This window comes from Oxyura jamaicensis, chromosome 1, assembly GCF_011077185.1.
Source record: "Oxyura jamaicensis isolate SHBP4307 breed ruddy duck chromosome 1, BPBGC_Ojam_1.0, whole genome shotgun sequence".
NCBI lineage: Eukaryota > Metazoa > Chordata > Aves > Anseriformes > Anatidae > Oxyura > Oxyura jamaicensis.
Window position 1 is genome coordinate 190,550,452 of NC_048893.1, and position 20,866 is coordinate 190,571,317.

Below are 20,866 nucleotides of genomic sequence, written 5' to 3' on the forward strand. Positions count from 1 at the left end.
TCAGTATTAACTATAAATAACTCCTTTTAGTTTTATTTTGAAAACTAAAGTTCTTAATCCTTGGTGCAGGCTTAAGAAGAAACCACATCTGCAGTCAGCAGACCACACACAGCACGCTGCGTGGTTCGTCACTGGACTGCACCCACCCATCCCCATCGCACCCCCGTCCTGTCGGAGGAGTTAGTTTCCCACTCTCCTGTTGAAATGGGGGCGCAGGGTGCAAGGACACCCCGCACACACCCTCCGCACGGCTTTAAGGGATTGCACAAGGAGAAAGGCAACACAAGCAGGCCCACTGACTGCAGCGAGCTCCAAGAGAGGAAGACTCCTAAACTCGACAACAACAAAAAGCTACACAGGACTGAATGGAGAATTTCCTAACCTTTGCACAAACTGCACTTTAAGGGTATTGGGAGCTTACAAAGAGCCTGCCCAAGCTTTATCTAAAGCAAGCTTCCGTGCACAGTGTAACCGGTCAGTCAGAGGTGACTCACAAAACCATTCACGCGAGCTGCCAGTCTCTGAGGTGCCCACAGCTCCTCTGCCAGTAGTAAACACGCATCCACCATGAAAGATAAAAAAAACAGCTCTGAAAACTGGATTAAAACAGTAGCTATTTTATATATTGACCGATTAATTAGTTCTGTAGATAGACCAGAACAACATGGCCACCTACAATAAGATGCACGTATCAGCCCTTGCCACACCTCCCTACGCGAAGGATTGCACCATACACGAGGCCCCATTTACAACTCGTCCGGAGGCTTTCTGCTCCAGCTGTGCACGAGCACGCTCCAAGCTTCACACCGCGCACTGGAAGCGAACTGCCTTGCTTTGGGACATAAACACAGCACGCAAGTGGCGATTCAAGAGAATTTGGGGTGCTTTAGTTCTCGAGAGTTACAGAAATGTGAAGTCCTTTCAGCTGTGCCATAACAGTATATTTGAACAGGAGAGAAAAAGGGAAAACGAAAACGGTCTTTTAAAATAAGATGGCCAACAACTAAGTAACTGATTCTCTGGCTTCAGCTGAACTTCAGGTTTATGTTTCAGGAAATGCTGACAGAGATGAGGGACAACGGCCCAGCTGAGGAGCGGGCGTTACAGACGTGGGGTAACGTACCCGGGCGAGACAACACCAAGCTTGCAAGTACAAGCTGGGTGAACGTCCCGCAAGTTCAATGTGTTTCAAAGGCCGTTTCGCTGCAGTTACTGCACTGAACACGACACAGCAGCCGCTGAGCGTGGGCCAGTTCACGTCCGTGCACAAGCACACCGAGAGGAGCTCGCACAAGGGGAGAAAACTCGGCGCAGAAACTTTCCGATCCCGTCCCGAAGCCCGGCGATGTCAGCCTGCAACTCAGGAGCAAGGGAAAAAACTACAGAGGCAACTCAGCCCCACCCCTCTCTATTTTCTTTTCGGCCTCACAACAGAAAGGCCGGACTGATTTTTGAGTGTTTGGAAAATGAATCAACCCCTAGGCGAGCCGTAAAACCCCCACCAACCCCAAACCCGGGCACGATCATGGAGGGGCTGGCCGACCCCATGGAAGGGCAGCCTCCCTCCTGCCGCCCCCCCGGGGCCAAGAGGCGACCAGAAACCCCAATTACTTTCAGAAACCCCATTTATTTCCCGAAACCCCACTCATTTCCCAGCTGGGCCGCCGAGCCCGGCCCTCGGTGACCCCCTGGCGGTGGGCTCGGGCCGTGTCCCCCCCACATTTGGGGCGGCGCCGTGCCCCCGGCCCCGGCCTGCTCGCACCGGGGGAGGGAGGGCTCAGCCCTCAGCCTGCCCAGGCGGCGAAATGGTGGAAGCGCCGCTCCATCCATATTGTTTGGGAGAGACGGAGGGGGGGGGGGGGGGGGGGGGCGGAAAAAAAAAAGTTTGGCCCGGCCTCCCACAGACGGGGCCGAGCACGGCGGGGCCGGGACAAGTTTGGGGACCCCCTCCAGACCTCCCCCAGAAGGAGGAGGAGGAAGGGGGGAGGAAGGAAGGCAGCCAGCACCCCGGGGGCCCGCACCAGCCCCTTCCCCGCACCCCGGGGTGGGCAGCTCCGGGACCCCCCCGGGCCCCCCCTCACCTGCCGGGAGTGGGCTTTGGGCTCGGGCGGCTTGAAGAAGGAGTCGGGCAGCTTCCTCAGCCGCATGGGCAGCGTGTGCGGCACGTTGGCCCCCTTGGGGTTCATGACGGCGTTGAAGAGCGCCTCCAGGTCGGTCTCCGAGTCGCCCCGCACATGGACGATCTGGTGGCCCGCCGGCGGGGGACCCCCCCCGGGGGGCTGAGCCCCGCCGCCCGGGGTCCCTCCCGTCCCCGCCACCACCACGGCTCCGGGGGGCTGCGGAGGAGCCTGCTGCGAGGCGGGGGGCTGCGCTGCCGCCGGCGGCTGCTGCTGCTGGGGCTGCTGCGCTGGGGGCTGCCCGGGATCCATGGCTCCGGCGGGACCCCCCGGCGCTGCGCGGCGCGGGGCTTGGGCGGCTCACAGCCCGGCTCGGCGGCCCCGCATGCCCCGCGGCTCGGTCCTGCTGGCTCCGGGGGTTTCGTTAAGCCCTGAGCGGGGAAAGCGGGGAAAGCCGGGCGGCCCGACGGCTCTGCTCTGCCCCCCCGGCCCCAGCCCGGCCCAGCCCGGCCGGCGCCTCCGTCCCGGCGGCGGAAGCGAAGTGGCGGCGGACGCCAAACAAAAGTTCGCAGTTACGCCCGCCCGAAGCGCTTTCGGCGCCCGGCTCCGCCCCTCCTGAGCCCGCCCGCACCGAATCCCACACGGGCAGCGGCCCGCCTGCCTGCGCCCGCCCGCACCGCCGGACAACAGGAGGGGTTGGGGGGGGGTGACAAAAGGGGGTTCGCCGCCTGGACCCCCCCAGCCCGGACCCCTCCGCACCCCGCAATCTCTTTGTGCCCGGGCTCGCCCTGCCGGCCCGGCGCCCCTCTGTGTGAGCCCGCCTCCCCCCTTCCCCTGTCCCGCCCGCCCGCGCTCCCCAGCCGCGGGGCCGCGCCGCCAACCACAACTTTTACGCCCCCCCCAGCTCCTCTCCCAACTTCCAGGCGCCCGCGCTCCCCTCCCCCGCCGGTCGGGGGGGGAGCCCCCAACACCCCCCCAAAAAAATACACACACCCCCCCCCAACACCTCCACAGCCAGCAGGGGGCTGCTGCTGGGCTGGGGCCACGACCCCCAGCCCTCCCAGGCACCCCCAGCCCCCCACATCCCCCCCCCCCCGGGGCGAGGAAGAGGAGGAGGAGAACCGCCTTTAATTAATTTTTAATGAACCGTGCCGGCGCACAGCCCCCCACGCACCCCGATGTTAAGTTATGTTAGGCTATGCACAGCTCTCCCCCGGCCTCGCAGCAAGGTGTGGGGGTCCCGGCCCTACGAGCCCGGGGTGTCTTAGGGGCAGAGCGCGCTGCCCCCGTAGCAGTGGTACAGGGCGTGCACGTGGCGCCGGCAGGGGTCCACCGCCAAGTAGGAGAAGGTCTGCTCGTGGCCTCTGCCCGAGGGGTACCGCAGGCCGTCCTCGTCCTGCGAGGAAGTGAAAAGAAGTGTGTCAATGGCGACGTGGAGGCCGGGCAGGGAATTCCTGAAAGCCGGGTGAAAGGCAGCGGTTTGCCCCAACGACTGGCTTCATGGCAGAACTGGACAAACGCCGGTTTGTGTAAGGGTTTTGTCTCCGTTCGGATCCTGACGCTACCACAGGCACAGTGCTTTTATCCATCCCAATAACCTTGGGATATATGCGGTAGAAAATGCAAAGTTAGGCACGTGAGCATAGGATTACACAACACAAACCTAAAATACAAATGATTGAACATACAAGGATCCCAACACGTTTCATCAAAATACAAAATTATTTAGGGACTAAATAAGTAAAGCTGTTCTATCAATGAGTCCTTCTCAATTAACATTTGCTAATGCATCCATTCAGACTCAAATACTTAAGGAAAACCCTCACTGTAGCACTTACTAACAACTTGCTATTAACAACTTTGAACTGTTATCAAAAGCAATTTGTGCACCAGTCTGCAGAAAGCATCTGAAGAGAACCTAGACACCTAGCTACACAATTCTACTTCTGAAAAAAAAAAACACGTTCAGCTGGCACCAGACACTACAAGAACAGGGTTCTTCAATGTAATGTCCTTCTGTGCATGTGCAAAGCTTCAGCCTTGACAGGGCAGCACAACTCAACACCCGCTTCAAATCCAGGTACACAGGAACCAGAGGGAGGGATTTAAGGAGGTGTTTGTTTGGTGCATTCATTGTGGTAGCTGAACATTCAAAAAATCAATATGTAGCTGACACCTCCTCTCTTTGGCACACTATAGTGTCATCCCACTCCCCAGCACCTTTATACAACGCAACATTTGAAGAGATGTAGGTTCTGAGGGAATTTATATAATGCATATATTTTCCATTTTCTCCAGGAAAATTTTAAACTCCTCGACTAAAGACTATTCCATATTAGAGGCACATCTCTCACAGTCTTTTGTTGAAGCTGTCTTCCCTTGCATAAAATAATCCATCTTTTTCTGGACCAAGAAATCATGGAAACAGTAAGCTCTCCTAGTGGTTAAAGCAATCAGTCAACTTAAAGGAAGAGATCTGGGTTCCAATTTCTGCTCCAAAGTCCATCTATTAATTTTATCCAGTAGCTGTTACAGGCACCCCAGTTCCTCTCCTGTTTTTCCAAGAGATTGAACCCCCTACTATATATTTTGACATCTTCCTTTAAGGGATTATTCAAGACCATAAATTTTAAATTAAGATAAGCACCACCATAAAAGCATTGTTTAAGACAGGTAGAAATTTGATGCGTTTATTCACCGCATTTTCTGGTGGTAGTCAAATACCACAAGCTAAAAATAGCATTCTGTTTTTAAGGAACACAGCATACAAACTCTGTAGCTCCAATTTTAAGATACCTAACTCTCTACAGATGTTTTAAAGGGATCTGTGTGTACCAAATGCTGGGTTCTCAACAACAGTAAGGAGGGCAAGCTTTACGATTTTACAGTACTCAGCATCACAATGCCTTGGAGTTTGATCCAAAAGTAACTTAAGTTCATGCACAAAACAGAAAGAAAGCAAGAGACCAACGTCAAGATGTGATTGCGGGTTAAATTAAACTTATTTTCTATTGCTATTGAAGATCCCACTTCTGCAGTCATGAGTCGATCTATGTCAGCTCAGTTTTTGACTGTTTAAAGACAAGTTTGTACATCAACTCAAGAACAAAAATAACTTCTTGATGATAAGGCATTTCAAGAAACTCCAGAGTATAGCAAAACTGGTACGAGGAAAAAAAAAATCTAATCAAGTTAAAAGGGTCCTTAAATTTATTTTAGTTAGTAAAGAGGCCATTAAAACAACAACAAAACTAAAGGATTTGATCATAAAGACACTGGGATTTATGTGGAGTTACTCTGTTCCTTATAGCAATCGGGTACAGTAGGAACCATACCAATTCTATCTGCAGTTTGGACTTCGGTTCAGACATGTAGTGGGTGAAATGATTTGATGTACTGACACAGAGTGGGGTCAATTTACTTTTTCTTTGTAGGAATGCAGATAATCTGCAGATGATTGAAAAAGAACACATGCGTAGCATAATACAGAAATAATGATACTGCTTAACATCTCTCAGAACAGCATCCTTTAATCAACAGGTTTTTAAGAGGAATTTTGGAGTAAGTTATTTATTACAATAATTCCTAACATTGCTATAGTTAGGTTTCACATAAAAAAGATTCCAAAATAGCAATTACCATCCAAATACTTCAGCTATAACAAAGTTTCACTAGCCCCAAGATTTAATATTATTTCTCTTGTGATAGCCAGATCTACAAAGTTCTGATGCTAAACAGATCTGTAGATATTTATAACTACACCCTAATACCTTTAAATATCAGGATTGAGAGATCTGACTACTTCAGGATTAAATTTGTTCCAAACTGCTTTTTAACCATACCCCTTTCAGAGATTTCACCAGTTTCCATCACTGATTTTGATATGATCACACCACAGAGTTCCAGCTCTATCAACACAGACTTGCTAAAAAGGAGGCACCACTCACAATTTTCATACAATACCAATGACAGTTTACTTTCTGATCACCTGATTTTAATAATGTTCTTTTTTCTAGATACTGTTTACAAAATGAGGGCTCAGTAGCCAAAACTTTAAATAGATGGCATTACATAAAATTAATTCCTGATTCCATTTGTACTTGTGCAAATATACAAGTATTTATTTATCCATTTATTAATTCAGCTTGCAAAAATGTGGGTTCTTCTAACTTCTCAGCTGCAGTTCAAGTCACCTTTACCAAAACAGCTTTCCTTTATGTCAGGCTACGAGGGTATGTCCATTTCTTTCAGATACAAACCCAGAAAATATGGCTTATAAATTGTCACCTCATTACACAATACTCTACAGTTATTTACTAAATGAACCCAGAAACTACATCTACTGCAGAATTGTGTTTGTCTCCTTAAGAAAAAGTTTTCATCAAAAGCACAAGACATTTGTGTTCTATTAAGTACCCTTCCTGTAATTTCCAAGTAGAGTTTTGTTTCACAGAATCATCAAACAATCCAGACCCATTTAAGACTTTATTCTGAGGTAAGTTTCTTCAAGATTTCTTTAGTGGAAACCAGAATTTTAGAACTCTCCTTCACCTCACAATTTTTCAGAATATGCAGTAAAGCCAAACTTTCCCCCAATGCTATAGAAAAGATTACATATTCTGTATTTACACTGGATTTTCTTTTGTCCATCCATTTCTCTGTTTTCAAAAAAAAAGTTGCTGAAGGTTTCCTTTCCTTTCCTTTCCTTTCCTTTCCTTTCCTTTCCTTTCCTTTCCTTTCCTTTCCTTTCCTTTCCTTTCCTTTCCTTTCCTTTCCTTTCCTTCCCTTCCCTTTCCTTTCCTTTCCTTTCTTTTCTTTCCCTTTTTTTTTTTTTTTTTTTTTTTTGTTAATACTGATGATATTTGATGTATGGCAGCTATGGGAACTCTTAAATATCTAAACATCTACCTAAACATAGGAACAGTCTGCAATGTTCATACCCATATGTTTGATTCAGAGATGGGGAGAAAAACCTTAAAAACAGTAAAATATCACATTATCAGTTGCATTTCTTGTTTTACTTTATTGAAGTCTGCAGCCCAGGAGAGAGGTGAACTGTGATACATAAGTACTTATTTTTAGAAAAAAATTTAGAAGCCTTCTATGAATTACACATACTACTTAAAAGATGATGACCCACAGATGAACAACTGGGGTATTGGCAACCTAAAGGGAAGTTTGCGCAGTCTGAAATGACATCAGCTATTTCTTTTGGATGTAGGTACATTATCTGCTTACATATTCTGGTTACTCAAGAAGGCTTTGGAGTAGTAACAATTAAACGCCAGGTATGCTGAATCTAGTAAACATGCAGCCAGTTCTCAAACTTATCTTGATGGTAAATGCATGATTTTGCAAGAGAAACAGAAAGGAATGAGACTTGACAAGGGAGGGGAAAAGGTTAGCAGTCATCTCACCATTCTCACCCTTTCATATACTCAATTTTCTTGCAGTCTTTACAGTAACAGATGCAATACAAGCTACTCAGAAAGCTCTAGCAACATCTCAAAGAACAGAAATATACAAAGTCGAATGGATTCTTAATCCTTAATTCTATCTTAAGTAGATATAAAAATAGAATTATTCAGACCTAAATATATATATATATATTTAATAAAGTAGTTTCTGGATAACTATTATGACTTCAAGTGTTATTCAATAAACCTATTTTTAGTGAACTACCCAAATAAAACTTTAGCTGGTGATAATTGATGAAGAGTTACTCAAGAGTGCAAGCAGGATGAGATCAGGGACAGAGTTCATGAATAAACAATGGCAACAACTATGGAAAAATAACCCTTGAAAATGGAGTATTATATTTTCATTGTGTAAATGTCAATTCAATATTTTCATGCTATGCATGTTACTTCCAGTAAAATCCTGTACTATAAAATTGTTAATACTTACATATGCAGACACTCTGAAGACAGTTGAAGTAATGCTTATTTCTTTTGTTTCAGGATTCTTTTGAACACTGAAAACCAGGGGAATAATACATACTTAGTATTTACAGTATTATTAGAATCCTTCATTCAATATGTATATTTATTAAATATATTTAAATACATTTTGACATATTCATTGTTGGTTTTGCTCAAATTTGATCAAGGTTATATTAATAGTTAAAATTCAACTCATGTTACATTGACCATGAAAAGCTACACTGTTAGATAACATGGATATTATGACAACTGAAAGCTATTGAATGAAAATGCATCTAGTCATCTGAATTGGTCTTACTGTTTTCAGCCACTAAATCTCAGCAATATTACCCAGGCCTAGAGTATAAAGTATCCAGTATGAAGTTTGCATTTTGATAGCTATGAAAAATGACTCACCTAAACATTTTTTTTAAAATCCTTTCATATATTCTGCAAGAAAAAGAAGCTGCAAAGTGACTCAGTCTTAATTCAGACTACAAGGGGTAGCAGTGGTATTTTTAAAGAAATGCAAACTTCAGCTCATTTTTAATCAATATGTAATTATGTTTTAAATTCATTTTACCTCTTTTAGAATGTTGTATGCATGGACAGCTATGCAACTCAGGATGGTATTATTTCTGAATTTTTCAGTTTCTAGACGTGTTTGTTGTGGGCTGCCAGTTCTGTCACTATTACTGATCACACTAAGATACTATTGCAGAGTGGCCAGCTATCTCAACATATTTTTAAATGAGTTATTTTCCTCAGGTCTGCTTTAAGTGATGCTTATATTTCTTCCTGAGTTAGATGGTGTAACTTGTATTAATTTATCTAATTGCACAGGTTCTTATTTAAGATAACTCAGCATGGATTAATTGAACTTTCTAGGTAGGTCCCATACTTACAGAGTTCCAAAAAGTACATAGCTCAGGACCTGCCTCGTCACAGGCAGGTTCAGTTCCCTAGAAAGGTCCCCAAAATAGCCAAATTTCTATCTGGCGTGTGTTAAACACAGTCTAGTTGTACACTGCACCAACTCCAAGCTATGAGAGCAGTTCCCTATTATCATTGCTTTCACAAAGCTTCTTTTTATAAGGACAAACAAAACCCACACCAACCTGCATCATTCTTGTTGATTCAACCTCTTTAACCAGTTAAAAAAAAAAAAGACTTTAACTGATTTCATCTGCAGAGTAACAACAGTCGTGTATGAATTGAGCCTGTACTGTAAAGCTGATCTTTCCTGTGGTGAGTCAGTAACGAGGCTTTCTCAGAATTTTTTGCTGTAACTCACATGTTGGTAGACTCAGCAGTGGATTAAGACGGCATTGCTGAAACTGGTACTGGCCCCAGTTGTCTGCCTTACCACCCCTCATGAGATTAGTGCCTTCCCAGCAGGGACAGCTCAACTGGTTCATGACTCAGCTTCTGAACCACTGCAGTTTACAGACCAGCATATTAAGATAAACTAAAATGGATGTCAGTTTATGCTAACGTACAGGGCTGTAAACTACAGCAGTTCAGGAACTGTTTAACCATGTCTGCTAGAAGAGTGACAACTTTGAGAACAAGGTATAGAGCAGTAGTGGGGTCAACACTTTCTACCACACATCACCACCCTGAAAAGCTGCAGTTGTGTTTAAGTTACTCTGGCTCCACATTTTTCCATCTGAGAACAATAGCTTTCAATCTCTGGTTTCTACATTTTTATATCATATACATATATGTATCTAGGATCCCAAAGCAAGGAGTGACAGAAAATAAATCTTCATATTTATTCCACTGCACTGAGAAATTTTCCTCTTGTGGTTAGCTTCCTGTAAGTCATTTTTTCAGACTGAATGTTTATTTCTAGTACTTTGGTTAATTTTAAGGCAAAATAACATATCTGCCAAAATCAGATGAGATACTCCTCTTGCTGGCATGAAAGAAACCAGAATGTTGTCTTTGACAAATTTGTTATATGTTTTTTTAAAGGTTTTAGAAAAATACGGCCTTGTCTTCTTGAAGATAATATTTTTCCATAAAAATATTTTCATAATACCCACTTTTTTCTTCCAAATTGTTAAGCCCTACACTACTCATTGAATATGGAAGTTTCTTCATCATTTCACTGTGCATCTATCCTCAGTTTATGAAGAAAAATCTTTCTCATCATGTCTCAATTCACTTTGAGTTGAAGTTATATCCTATCCTTACTGGCAATATTTTACTAGGCTTTCCAAACATTAAAAGAACAACCCAGTGCTTTCACATAAATTCATTTATTTTCAGGGAAAGGACTTGGAGAAGACACAGACAGAAGGAGAAGAGAACAATAATAACAAGACACTACAGCAGCTGCCACCAGTGAGAGACACTGTCAGAAAAATCACAGAATCATAGAATATTCCGAGTTGGAAGGGACCCATACGGATCATCAAGTCCAACTCCTTGCACCTCACAGGTCTACCCAAAAATTTAGACCATGTGACTTAGTGCACAGTCCAAACGTTTCTTAAATTCAGACAGGCTCATCAGGAGTTTAGTAGAGAAAATAAGATTTATCAACTTAGAAGATCACAAAGATTTGAAAATTATATCTTAACCAACGCGCTTTTGTCATATAAATGTGTTCTTTAACTAAAAATACTACAATTTTTTTAGGTTACACAGGACATAACTAAAATTCTGGATGGACTCCATTGGTCACAGGTTAATTACTACTGGGTTAGTATCAACAAGTTGTTCATAAATTCATTATGAAGCAATTATTACCCCTTTTCCAAAGTAGACCACCTCTGACATTTCATAGTTTGATTTGGAATTCTTTAGCTGTGCTTGTTAAATAGCTGGAGCAGTTAATTGCAAAAGATTGTTACACTCTCTCATAAAACTGTATAAATGGAAATGGTTTAGTAGAACGAAATATCAAACCTTTTGACACTACTTTGAACTTTAGTGCCTGGGAGTTGGAACTCAGGAATGGCAAGAAGTAACTGTAAGAAAAGAAGTGGGAAAACCTCGTAATAGGTCTGCTGCTCTGGGCATTGGAGGCACTTTTGTGGAACTATTCACATGAAGGCTCTTTCCCTTAAGAAAAACTTTTGGACCAAATAAACACCAGTGGGTTTAGTCTGAAAGCACACCATGATTGGCCTAAGTTCACCTGTGGGGACTAATTTTTCAATGCACATCAACTAAGAGCTAATAATACTGTCATTTTTGTTTTCTACCAAGCCTTCTGAGCTGTCAAGACAAAAATAAAAATAAAACAGTACAATTTATGGAACTTTCCAATACTGTAAGTTTTCATCACTTTACGAGTTTTTATCACTTTACAAAGAGTACAGTGTATCTAATGAGATTGCAATCCAAGATGAGAAGAAACCAGACACAGTATAACTGTCTAGAAAAGAATAATTTAAAAATAGTTGGGTTTCGACAGGAATTTTGAGGCGAACCCGTTGGTAAAACAATTTTAGAGACCAATACTGTCATGAGCTTTTGTTTACAGAAAAATAAGAGGCCATAAGAAAGTACTTTCATTGCTTTACTGTCTAGTATACATTGTGCAAAAATGAAGTAAGTGACACAGTACAGAGCACAGACTGGAAATTAGAAATCAAACAAGTCAAGACTGGCATGAGGGTTCCTCTTCAGAGCTTCATTGCTTCCCCTTTCAATGTTTTTTTCTCTCTTAATAAGGTGGTAACAAAAACAAAAAACAAACCAAAACAAAACCACATCATCATCATTTTGGATAAACCGGGGACAGGAAGAACAGAGAGAAAGCAGGAGACAAGCGTGACTGTGAATGGGGAGAGAAAGTCTGAAATGTGGAGATGGAAAGCTTTTCCGAGTGGATTGACAAATAAGTTAAAATGAAAGGAGCAAGATAAAAGATACAGTTACACTGTGACTTGTTTTTTCAAGTACTAGTCAGTGCAAACACCAGCTTCACTGGCAGCGAGACATCTACAGACATTAGTCACAGGACTGGAGAGACACAGGATTGATAAGTATCAAAGAACAGTGATGTCACATGAACAGGTGCGTTTTAAAATTGTGGAGGATAGACAGGTAGCTGACAACTGAAAAACAAAAAAACAAAACTAGCACACGAGAAAAGTCACAGAAATATGTAATGGAACAACAGGGAATGGGGTGAGGATATAGGAAAAGCAAACAATGAAAGCAGGACGAAATTTTGGGGAAGACTTTGGAAGGTGCCTTTGTGTTTTTGTTTGTTTTTAATAACAAGAATTACTTAACATCCTTATCAGAGTTTACCATAGGAAAAGTAAGAAGGGGGAAAGGTTTAAGAAGACATGAAAGCAAGGATGAGGAATGGCTCAGAGCAAAACTTTAACCTGTTTAGGGGAAACAAACAAACAAACAAAAAACCTGATCAGCAAAAGGAAGCAAGAAAGTGAAGGAACTGATTAGAACACAAGAGCAGCGAACTAAGGCCAAGGATTAGCATAAGGAACAGCCCGTTTCAAGTGCAACTATTTAAAAGTAAAGGGAAGGCAGAGCTGAAGTACTGATAGATCCTTTTCATTATGTATTTCTGAAGGACCCACTAGATTTCTCTCTACGTGAAAATATCAAAAATGAAGCTCACACTAGTAAGAAAGCTTTTGTGACTAATCACAAGGTTTGAATTAATAAATGCAGCAACACAATTTAGTTATTTCTAAAAAATCTTCTTGGAACATTTATAACAGTTTCTTTGTTTCAGTGGTTCCTTTAGAAGTTATCAGCTGTTCTACCACTACTTTAATTGTTTATTTATGTAACTTTTAATTTTATAAATGATTCCCTGGAAACAGCATATGACAAAATCAACACAGACCCTGAAAAGTACTGACTATTAGAAAATCTGGGGGCTGCTTAGCAGTTATTAAGGTTTTGTAAACTTCTTTGGTTAAGTATTACAAAAAAAAAATGCCAAGAAAGAAGCCAACTATTTTGTTTTACATATTCCGTTTGGATGCAGCAAGCTACACACAAGTGCTACAGAAGTAAAGAAATATTTAGGTGAGGCACTGAATCTAATCCTTTCACCCTATCTTTGGTCATGCAGATTTTACTCTTAAGTTTAACCAATGGCATTTTAAGAACAGTCTCAACGATGAAGATAATTTACACGATTTTTTTTTCTAGCGTGCTTGTGTATAATCTTAAAATAGGAGATGAAGTAACAGTTGGTAATCCCACCATTCCAAAGACAGCCAATTAGAAAAAAATAAAAAAATAAAAAAAAAATCCTACTCTAAACAAATTGAAGTTTTTGTTTTGTTTGCTCCAGTTCGCTGCATTACTTAGCAGAAGAACTCTAATAACATGGATACTATCTCACATTTCAGAGATCTGCAATTGTTTTCTGTTGTTCAGATTCACACTGCCCTTTGTACTATCCCACCAATACTGTGGTGGTAAAGTAGAGAGTATGAATACAATATAGAATTTTAGTAACATGGCTGATGAGCTGCATATTCCCATTAGTTCAGCTAGGAATTCATAAGTGACAATGACATTCCATTTCCCGCTAACAAGGAAGTAAGGAATTTTGTCAGTCAGTGAAGTCATCATATGGGTATAAAAAACCAGGGAGAAACTTGATACTTTTTCTTCTGAATTCTCATCTTTAATCAGTCTCCTCTAACCTCAAGCAAAAAATACATTAATGCCAAACAATTCCATATACCAGACCTGGCAAAAAAATGTGTGTTAGCTCACTGTCATGCTGACAGCCAGATTCTACCACAGCTGTATGCTGCAAGAAGTGTATCTGTGGAGCAAAGAATGCCAAAATCCAACTGAATTTTTAAAAATAATAATAATCAGATGGAACAAAGCATAAACAGAACTAAAAAATTCAACTGATGTTATTCAGTTTTTAAATCCTAAAAAAAACCAGCTTGAAAGTAGTCCAAGACTATCCATCCAAGACTAACTGTTGATATTTTATCAATGACAGTGGAAACACAATCCAGTTCCAGTGGCATGCGATGTTTTCATTAGAGGACTACAGAAACAAAAATCTTTAAAATGGGAGTGAACTACAAAACATCAATGTCCATTCCTGTGGTACAATAAAAAGGTTTTATGTAGGACAGCTGCCATTAAAACTGCCTATATTTTGCCACTGAACTACTACCATCATTGCAGGGTATTTTAATAGCTGAATATAAATCAGCTTGCAGATTTATTAAATAACAGACCTATTTTTGAAGCAGTAACGCACAGTAAATTTACACTAATTCACACAAAGTATTTGTGCCCAGCACATACATACATAACTGTATAGAAAAGAAAACACTTGCCTCACCAGGTCTTTATATAAAGCTTTGGTAGTTTCTAAGTATGGGCCAAGCATGTCTTCAAACTGGCAAAGAGCTCCTCCAATACAAAGATGCTTAAAAAGACAGAACAGAAATTCTTTGCGGTCTGATTGACTGAATAAGTCATAATGGTCTGAATCTTCCAGAAGCAAGACCTTATGGAACAAGAGAATAATAAAAAGAATAATAAAGAAATTAAATAGACAAAAATTTCTTATTTGTGATTGAGCATACAAACAACTACTTTGCTGTATATCACACAGTTATGTTCATTATGTTTTATATGAAGGAGGGATGGAAATAATTAGTACTTTTCTCTAAATCCTTCTTCCAATGATGCAATTAGGTTTAAAATACTGTCAATACAACTGTCATATTTGTGCCCACAAAACATAAGAGAGTTTTTTTCAAGAGTCTTGTGATTCATTCCTTAATTGCTCATCAACCTAATGAAACAATCAATAACCTGAAAATAGTCTAGCTCTATCTGGTATGTTGATTACTACCAATTAGTTTGTCTTTGGTAACTTTGACCACATTTGCTTTTTGCCTCTAAGCTTTTACAGTTATCTCACATTCCTAAAGGAATCCCAGAGGAGATCACTCAAATTCACACCATTCTTTACTGCAGTTTAGTGAGCGTTTATCTGTACCACGGATAAGCTAGGCATGCTATTCAGCTGCTTCCATATGTCCCACCTGCCTTTTGCTGCAATATTATGTGGACACAGGGTTCTTGCTAGATTAGCCCCGACACTGCTGTAAGGGTGGCCAGGAACTGAAATTCAGCCTGACAACAAAATGTAGGTACCAACCTAGACGCAGGCAAACAGGTCTAAGCTAGACTTGAACTTACTGCTCCATGGCCCTCTTTATAGCTTCATTACACATCTGAGTAACAAGGGATCAGGACAGCAGCTGTTGTTGGTGACCACATACATATCCCAATCCCTCCTTGGCTGAACCAGGAGAAGGCACGGCAGGTCGAAATGAAACATGAAGTTTTACAGCTGAGGGCCACCCTCTGCCACCTGCTGACACCAGGACACTGGACAACTTGCTGCCCCCTACAGTCTACAATTCTAGGGTGCTAACTAATTTAATTTGAAGCTTCTGAGTTCAGTTGTGGAAGATTTGACTCTTAGTTCTTCTGCCATCTTAAGTCTTGTAAGTAGGAATCATGTTCATTACAAACCAACATGAGTCCTTCACCCTGTAAAAGCAGTCACGCATTTCTTCCAAGGGAAGGAAAATGAAGAGAGACTGAAACTCCAATGACTCATTTTAAATGTTGCCTCTAACTTTATTACATCAAATATACTTAATTTTCAGAAAACATTTCACAGAGATCCAACTTATAAGTAAATAGATAGCATTTTGAACTGCTAGGCTACAAACCACATCTGAAATTCAAACATGAGCCTGAGTTCTCTGCTTTTCCCAGAACTTTACAAGACAGACCAGTATTTCAGGCCACATCCTGTAACCAGTGTCACTGGTTCAAATACATCGTCTTCAAAGGATTTGCCAAGTGCAAATGAGTGCAACTCTATAATTATTAAGTACTTACGTTGATTATATATACAAGGAAGAACAAAATCCAGTTCTCCCACACTATGCTTTGCTAATGCTAAACAAACATAAGTAATAAAAATTTGTTTTAGCTTATGAAGTCAAAAGAAACACTTAAAATGAAGACATGTTGATTAAGAAGGTGACACTCTTAAGAGAGATTCTTTTTCAGAATCATCTGCTTTCTAACACCTCCACTGGAATGTGACAAACAGAATTTTCACCTTGCAGGCCTGTTTAAGGGTTATATTTAGTCCTTTTCCAATGTTACAGCACAAAATCATTTTTCTTTTCTTAAGTTTCCTCTCCTTTATTTCAGCTCAAAATATCTGAAGCTACATTTCTTTAAATACCTTCACATATGATATGGTCAGCATTCCTGGTGAGGAATGCTTCAGGATGAAACTACTGAGTGCATTCAAATTCATAAGTTACCTGGATGGTTGGGTGAACCTGCAGCTCTGGGTATCATAAGACCCTTCCATTGGCACCTCATTTTTCTAGGAAAAAGTGTAGCTGGATTTCATGACACATCCCCAAGCAGTGACTGCTTGTCAAAGTGGTGCGGAGAAGAAGGTTTTACCTTTTTCTCCTACTTAAAAAGATAAGAGGGCCCAACTGGAAAATAGCCATTGTCTTGATACTCCGGCACTGCAGTGCTTTAATCATTTCTATCACATGGCTATTGATTCCCATTTTTATCTTCAAAGGTACTGTCAGAAAAAAAATACTGGAAAAATACCGAAAAACGTGTCGTTTGGAACATAACGGTGTACAAGAAATTAGAAATAATTATTCATTGCTATACTGACCTTCCTTAATTCATCAGATATAAGAATATCATCATAATATTCATCATAACATTTCACAATGTGTCCAGTTTCTCTAACAAGTCCTTCGGTGTAGAGCCGATCAAAAAATGACATGGAAATCTGTGTACAGGGCACTACTACAGCTTCAATTTTTGTCACTTTGGAACCTGGAATATAAAGGAAAGAGTCACATCAAGCCTGTTGTGATAAATACAACAAAAGAATTTCCATGTAGTAATTGTTTCACAATCATTCATAATTTGCTATGGTGTGGAAATAATTAACTTCTCTAAATGGCTGTGTGGCATATTCTTAAAAAAAAATAATACAGACCACATAAGTATGACTCAGTCATGCAGTCCCTCAAAAAACAAAGAAAGCTGAGAAACAAGGGTAAAGAAAACATTAAATTCAGCCAAACACTAACACTACATTAAGGCTCGTGTGTTTACTCCCCCTGTTGGCAATAGTATCAATCGAAACAAAAAAGAGAGAAAAGACAGGATCACAACTCCACATCACATTAGATCACACCTTAGAAAATCATATTCCACAACTTAAGCCTTAAAGAATCTGAGAACAAAATTCCACATTTAAAATGGAAAAGTCGCTAGATGCTAACAACAGCCAGCAAAGCAAAACAAAACAAAATCCCACAACCCCAACACATTTTTCATTTATCTGAACTTTTCACAAAGTTACTTTGTAGCTACCTCTTGTAAACTTTACTAGTCAGCTATTTCAGAAGATGAAAAAATACTGTCAGCATTTCCTGCATGAATAAGGAATATTCTTTCTGCAACTAATAAGTACAGGTATATTTTCCTATTTTTTTTTTTTTTTTTTCTGTTTTCTGTGCTTGTGAGTCATCTGAGACTGGATCTTCTTGCTCATAGACATTTAGTGCCTTCTGAGATGCTCCACAGTACTTTGTTTAACAAGGTATCAGTCCATAAGGACACATATCTTCTTTATATACAGTGTTACAGCTACAGATCTGTATGCATGGTGTTGGTAACTTGAGACATCTTAAATAGCATTGCACTCATATGTTTAAGAAGCACTGGACACAGTCCAGTTCCATCTGCTCTCTACAGGCCAAGGGTTCAGCGAGACACAGGGCTTTGAGCAACCTGATGAAGTGGGAGGTGTCCCTGCCCATGGCAGGGGGTTGAAACTAGATGATCTTTAAGGTCCCTTCCAACCCAAACCATTCTATGGATCTGTGAAGATGTGCTCTGGTCATCTCGAGTCCCCCCAAACATCCTTCAAAGTGCTTCTGAAAAGGAGAGGAAGAGAGCACGACAGAGGATGAGCATGAGGAAAAACACGAGGGAGAACACACTGGCAATGTTTCTCAGCAGAGATAATATTCACAAAATTCCAGCTGTCTAAGAGCTTACTCTCATCCTTTCTCATTGTGGACTCCCTCAATGGTAGACCAGTCAAAGTCATACTATCAAAAGACTGATAATTATACAACTAATTTAAGTCAGCTGACAAACTGATCTAAAGGATCACTAGGAGTAATATTTTTGAAGTTTCCAAATTTCACTCTAGACAACAGTATTTCAGAAACAGAAACATGTCAAAAAAGAGCTACATGAACTGTAGTGCTTCCAAAAGCATATATGACACTCCATTCTTTTCCTAATCTCTGCAAGCATAGCATAACCTAACATTGTTCTTCCCTCACACTTCCTAAAGTCTCAGATATTATCCCTAGAGATTATTTATTCACAGGTTAAACCCTAACAGCAGACTTTTGATACATAAATCCAGGTAAACTGCACAAATATCTGATCAACACTAAGAAAAACAAGTGGAAGGAAGTTATAAATAGATGTCTGGAAAATGTGTCTATTAAGCTAAAAGCACTGGGATGAAATTGTACATTTTTTATTGGGCCAATGAGATGTAAAGAAAACCAATTATGTGGAAAAGCTTGACATTTAATTGCTTGGCTTCATATCTACAGCTATGGTTATGACAAAGGGTAACTTCTGTTAAAGTAAAAGTTTTAGGATATTCATTCTCTCTGCTGTCCACACAGGGATTATCAAAAAAATCATTAAATTATGTAACCAAAATCACAAATCAGAGAAAAAAAAAAAAAAAAAAGTGACTTAAAGCCTCTTAACCTAAGCAGGGAGGGGAAGGAGACCTTTATTTAGTTAGCTATTACTTCCTTCCAACCCCTCATCCTTGGACTCTTCTAACTTTTAGTTCTTTGGATTCCCTTCACTGGGATTTTTATTTTTATTTTGAGATATAATAAGAGATAAATTGGCCTCTAACATATAAATTATTTTGTAAGAATTGATTAATCAAAAACTGATTCAAGATTAATAAAAATCAGATGTTAAATGACTTGGAGAAAAAAAAAAAAAAAAAAAAAAAAAAGACATCTTACATTTTTCCAGTTATCCAGCTCAAAGCATAAGAAAGTGACCTATTTATAGGCCTTCAGTTTGTTAGGATTTTACTGGGGGAGAAGGAAAGAAATGGAATGGAGACACACTTCTGCTCTGAAAAAAGATGTCCTGAAAACTTCCATTGGAAGAAAAAATAAAGTCAAGAGCTTTGTGTCCTGTTCAGTACTTCAGAAAACTAAACTGTAAGTGGAAAAGTTTGAATACACTGGAAGGTCCTATTCTCCATTTGAGAGGTAAGGCTTGAAACAGGAGATTCAGAATTTCCTGGAAAAGAGTAACCAGTTTTCATAACACTGTAAAAGTGAGCAATAAAATAGGAAGAAGAAATGTCCCAACAACTCTGCAAGTGGAAAACAAAGAGCTGAGAAGTACTGAAACAAAACTTCATTTTGGAACATCTACGAAGTGCTGCCAATATACTTGTAAATGAACATGTTGCTCATCTAGTATGGGGGAGATAAACCCCAGAATAGATATATTTAGAATCCCTCCAACGTTTAAAAAAGACTTGTTCCTCAAGGAAACCTCTTTCAACTTGCTATTTACAAAACAGTTTACACAGAACTAGTACTAAATTAGTACCAAACTAAAATTAGTACTAAACTTGCAGTACAGTAATAAAAAGTTGGTACTTCAGAAGTAAAATTTGTAAGTTCAAATGACATCTACAATTTCTGCAAATGAAAACCTGTAACAGCAGTCTAAAAAAATGATCATTTAAGATTTCCTCACAGATTTTTAAAACCAATTCCAAAACCAGAAATCATTTAAGCTTCAGGTACGTATGGCAACTCAGAGTCTTTCTTAGACAAATACTGATTTTTTACTTACAGAAAAAAGAACGTATCCCTATCCTTTGAAGATAACTTTTCAAGCGTTAATTGAGTTTAAGCAGATACAGTCCTGCCTCCTTAAGACTGCTGACAGGTGCAAGGCCAGTAAAGTGTCAAAAGAAAAACTACCGTTTAGTTTTCATTGCTGCTATTTAAAAATACAAGAGTCAATACATAAGTTGGAATGCATCAAATGTATTCCTTGTGCTGCTTCTATTTTAGAAATATGAAAGTAAGAGATGAAGGGAGCTTAAACGTGACAAAACTGTCAGGTACTCTCCTAGGAAGCCAGGAAGAGGGGGAAAAATCCATCGCTACTGCAATAAGTAAAAACGTGTGGCGTAAGAAAAGGTATTGAAGCATGTCTAATCAAAAGAACCAGAAGAGGGAACATCCTTATGTACGGTTTACCTAAAATGTTGTATTTCAAGTAACGTTAAAGCTGGAGTACTTAAGACAATGAATTATTGTGGGATTCTACTGGGAATTCCAGCGTGTGGGGGAGCTGGGAAGAGGGAGACATTTTGCACTCCTTGATGCTGACCGGGGATATTACATCTGATAAAATTAAGATGAGGATTAAAAGCAGCAAAGAGAAGCAAAAACTGAGATTAAACAACAAAATAAAAGCAATAAAGCCATAAAAGCAATAAAAGGTAGAAAGACAGATTTTACAGAAAGGAGATAGACAACTAATAGAGAAGGGGTACAGATAAATATGAAAGTGAAACCATAACCACTGAATTCAAAAGGAAAATAAACTCTTAGTAACAAGATAAAAGGGGACTGCAACAAGAAAAAAGAAAAGAAAAGAAAAGAAAAGAAAAGAAAAGAAAAGAAAAGAAAA

General features: G+C 40.5%; 2 protein-coding genes across 9 annotated transcripts in view; both read right to left on the reverse strand.

Annotated features, from left to right (window-relative positions):
• Window positions 1–2,774, reverse strand: part of YAP1 (Yes1 associated transcriptional regulator) — an 88,327-nt gene extending 85,553 nt beyond the window's left edge. The window contains exon 1 of one of the 8 annotated variants that reach the window (XM_035328040.1): window positions 2,082–2,774. In XM_035328040.1, the coding sequence (XP_035183931.1) occupies window positions 2,082–2,429 (348 nt within the window). In that variant the 5' untranslated portion in view covers window positions 2,430–2,774. The remainder of the gene's footprint in view (window positions 1–2,081) is intronic. The other 7 variants (XM_035328046.1, XM_035328056.1, XM_035328065.1 and 4 more) reach the window with 7 other exon arrangements.
• A 507-nt stretch (window positions 2,775–3,281) lies between these two features.
• CFAP300 (cilia and flagella associated protein 300) overlaps window positions 3,282–20,866 on the reverse strand; it is a 21,974-nt gene continuing 4,389 nt past the window's right edge. Inside the window, exons 4-7 of the mRNA XM_035328147.1 lie at window positions 16,752–16,918; window positions 14,350–14,522; window positions 8,025–8,091; window positions 3,282–3,513 (exon numbers count right to left, since the gene is read on the reverse strand). Of these exons, the coding sequence (XP_035184038.1) occupies window positions 3,382–3,513; window positions 8,025–8,091; window positions 14,350–14,522; window positions 16,752–16,918 (539 nt within the window). The 3' untranslated portion in view covers window positions 3,282–3,381. The remainder of the gene's footprint in view (window positions 3,514–8,024; window positions 8,092–14,349; window positions 14,523–16,751; window positions 16,919–20,866) is intronic.